The sequence below is a fragment of the Rhinoraja longicauda genome, chromosome 34 (assembly GCF_053455715.1).
Source record: "Rhinoraja longicauda isolate Sanriku21f chromosome 34, sRhiLon1.1, whole genome shotgun sequence".
Taxonomy (NCBI): domain Eukaryota; kingdom Metazoa; phylum Chordata; class Chondrichthyes; order Rajiformes; family Arhynchobatidae; genus Rhinoraja; species Rhinoraja longicauda.
Genome location: NC_135986.1, coordinates 1197347 through 1199846, shown reverse-complemented (window position 1 = coordinate 1199846; position 2500 = coordinate 1197347). Strand labels below are relative to the sequence as shown.

At 71.3% G+C, this 2500-nt stretch overlaps 1 protein-coding gene across 1 annotated transcript in view; it reads right to left on the bottom strand.

Moving 5' to 3' along the window:
- Positions 1 to 2496, bottom strand: part of LOC144609276 (zinc finger and BTB domain-containing protein 4-like) — a gene marked incomplete at its 5' end in the record, with an annotated part of 3017 nt that extends 521 nt beyond the window's left edge. Inside the window, 6 exon segments of the mRNA XM_078427705.1 lie at positions 1 to 19; positions 21 to 280; positions 283 to 1050; positions 1053 to 1216; positions 1218 to 2181; positions 2184 to 2496. The exon segment at positions 1 to 19 is cut by the window's left edge and continues 300 nt beyond it. Coding sequence (XP_078283831.1) covers positions 1 to 19; positions 21 to 280; positions 283 to 1050; positions 1053 to 1216; positions 1218 to 2181; positions 2184 to 2496 — 2488 coding nt within the window.
- Between the last annotated feature and the right edge of the window lie 4 nt (positions 2497 to 2500).

Below are 2500 nucleotides of genomic sequence, written 5' to 3'. Positions count from 1 at the left end.
CCACGGAGACGGGAAAACCCAGGCCCGCAGGCCTCAGGCCCCGCTAGGCCCGGGACCCGACCCCCGACCTCCTCCCCCGGGGAGGGAGGGGTGAAAGGTCGGCCCCCGTCGCCGCGGGAGACGGGTCCGGCCTCCTCGTCAGGCTCGGGCGCGGGGAGAGGAGGAGGGGGACAGATGAGGCGGGGAGGGACGGGAGGGGGATCGGGAGGCGGGCTGGGGGGCTGATCGGCCGCCTCTGCTCCCGTGGGCGGCTGGCTGGAATCGCCGGTGCTTCCCCGATCCCTAGGTCCGGTTCGGGCCCAGCCTGCGCCTCAGACCTGCCCCGGCCTGTGTGTCGCCTCTGGTGCCTCCCCAGGGCGGCAGCACTCTTGCAGAGTTTGGGGCAGAGCGGGCAGTGGAGCCAGGACAGGCCCTTCCTCTCCACTCGGGCCTGGTTCTGAGGGGGAGCCTGAGCGAGCTCCCCACCCTCTGAGGAGGCCTGAGGCCTTCCCTCGGCCTGTGGGAGCTGCCCCTCGCCCTCCAGCGGCGCTGGCGACAGTGCCGGGGGCGGGAGCCAGCGGGCCGCAGGCCTGAGGCCTAGTTTGCGCCTCCACCCCGGCCTCTTGGCCCTGTGGAAGGCCCCGGCCCTTCGCTTGGGCTTGTAGGAGTAGTAGGGCCGCCACAGGTTGTCGTCGGCGTCCTGGTCGCTTAACTCGTCGACCGAGTCGGCGGCCGCAGGAGAGGAGGAGGCTTCGGCCTTGCCCGGGCACCCTCGCTCCCCCTCCTCCTCCCCCCGCACCTTCTTGGTACCTTGGGCAGGAGGGGAAGGTTCCGGCCTGCGGTTTTTACTGGAGCCTGGCCCTAGGCCTGAGGCCGCCCGGTCCCGCATGAGGTCGGACTCGGAGATCCTGCGCTTGACGATGGCTTCCTCCCCTATCCGCACGGTGATCCGGCAAAGTGGGCCGGGCCTACCCGATGCTCCGAGACCACCGCAGGCCGGCTTGGCCACGTAGGTCAGGGTCTTGGCCCTGGGAGGGGGAGGGGTCGAGGTGGGAGGAGGAATGGGAGGGGGAGGAGTGGGAGAGAGGGCCGGAGGGGGATCGGGATCCTGAGGCCTCCTAGGCCGGGCCTCCCCGCGCCTGTCTCCGGGGGCCTCCGGGGTCGGGGGTCGCGGCCCCTCCGGCGGGGGGCAGTGGCCGTTGTAGGCGATGACGGAGGGGGGGGCTGAGGGGGGGGGCAGGGCCTTGCCGTGGACGATGACAGAGGAGCAGGCTGGCCTGGCGAAGGCGATGACCGAGGACGAGGGGGAGGTGAGGGGTGGCGGGGGAGGGGGCGGGGGTGAACAAGAGACCCTCCCCCCCTCCCCTCCTCCTCCTCCTCCTCCTCCTCCTCCTCCTACGGGCCCCAGGATCCCCGTCTCCACCTCCGCCTCCGCCTCCCTCGCCGGGCCCGGGAAGGCCTCGGCAGGCCCGGTCGCCGCGGCAACCGGGCCCAGGCCGGGCCGGCTGTAGGTCTTATAGGCCCGGCGGTGGGAGCGCATGGGCAGGAGGTTGTAGAGCTTGAAGGCGTTGAGTTTGGGTTTGTAGCCGCCGTTGGGGGTCTTCTGGCTGACGGTGAGGCCGGGGTCCAGGCCGTGGGCCGAGCGCTGGTGGGTCTTGAGGTTGTAGTAGGTGACGAAGGCCTGCCAGCAGAAGATGCACTGGTACCGGCGCTCCCCCGTGTGCCACACCTCGTGCTTGGTGCGGTACTCCGCCAGGGCGAACACCTTCTCGCAGTAACGGCAGGGGTAACTGCGCCGCCACGAGTGGACGTTGGCGTGTCGTTTCAGGCTGGACAGCGTCATGTATGACCTGCGGCACACGGCGCACATGTACAGCAGCTGCCCGTCCACCACCTTCACAAAGTGCTCGTCGTCTTCCGGCACCGCCTGGGCCCGGCGGCAGGCCTTACGGGCCTCAGCCTGAGCCTGGGCCTTGCCCGCCCCCACCGCCACGATCCGTCGGCACAGAGCCTGGTGGGTCAGCAGCCTCTTGGGGTGGATGAAGGCCTTGTGGCACCGAGGGCAGCTCAGGGCCTGGCCGGCCCGCTGAAGCCTGAGGTGGAGGTTGAGGCCGAGGGGGGAGGGAGGGGCCCTCTCCTCTTTCTCCTCCTCCCCCCTCTCCTCCGCCCCGTCTTCCTCCCTCTCCGTGTCCGTATCTGGCCGTGGGGCCGGGCCTGGGCCTGTGGCTGCCCCAGGCCTCCTCCCTCCTCCACGCTGAAGCCTAGGCCCCTGAAGGCGTCGGTGCTGATGGTGTAGAGCCTCCTGTCCGCCTCTCCCTCCCCCCTCGTACCGTCCCCAGGATCCGGGCCTAGCCGCCCTTCCTCGCCCTCTCCCGCCCCTCGGGCCCCCGCCGACATCAGGTCGATGGGGAGGGAGGGCCTGTCGGGGGAGAGGGGCCGGTGGCGGGCCTGGGCAGCTCCCTCGGGCCCCCGGTAGTCAGGCTTGAGGCCTACCGCGGCCAGATCCTCCAGGAAGGGAATG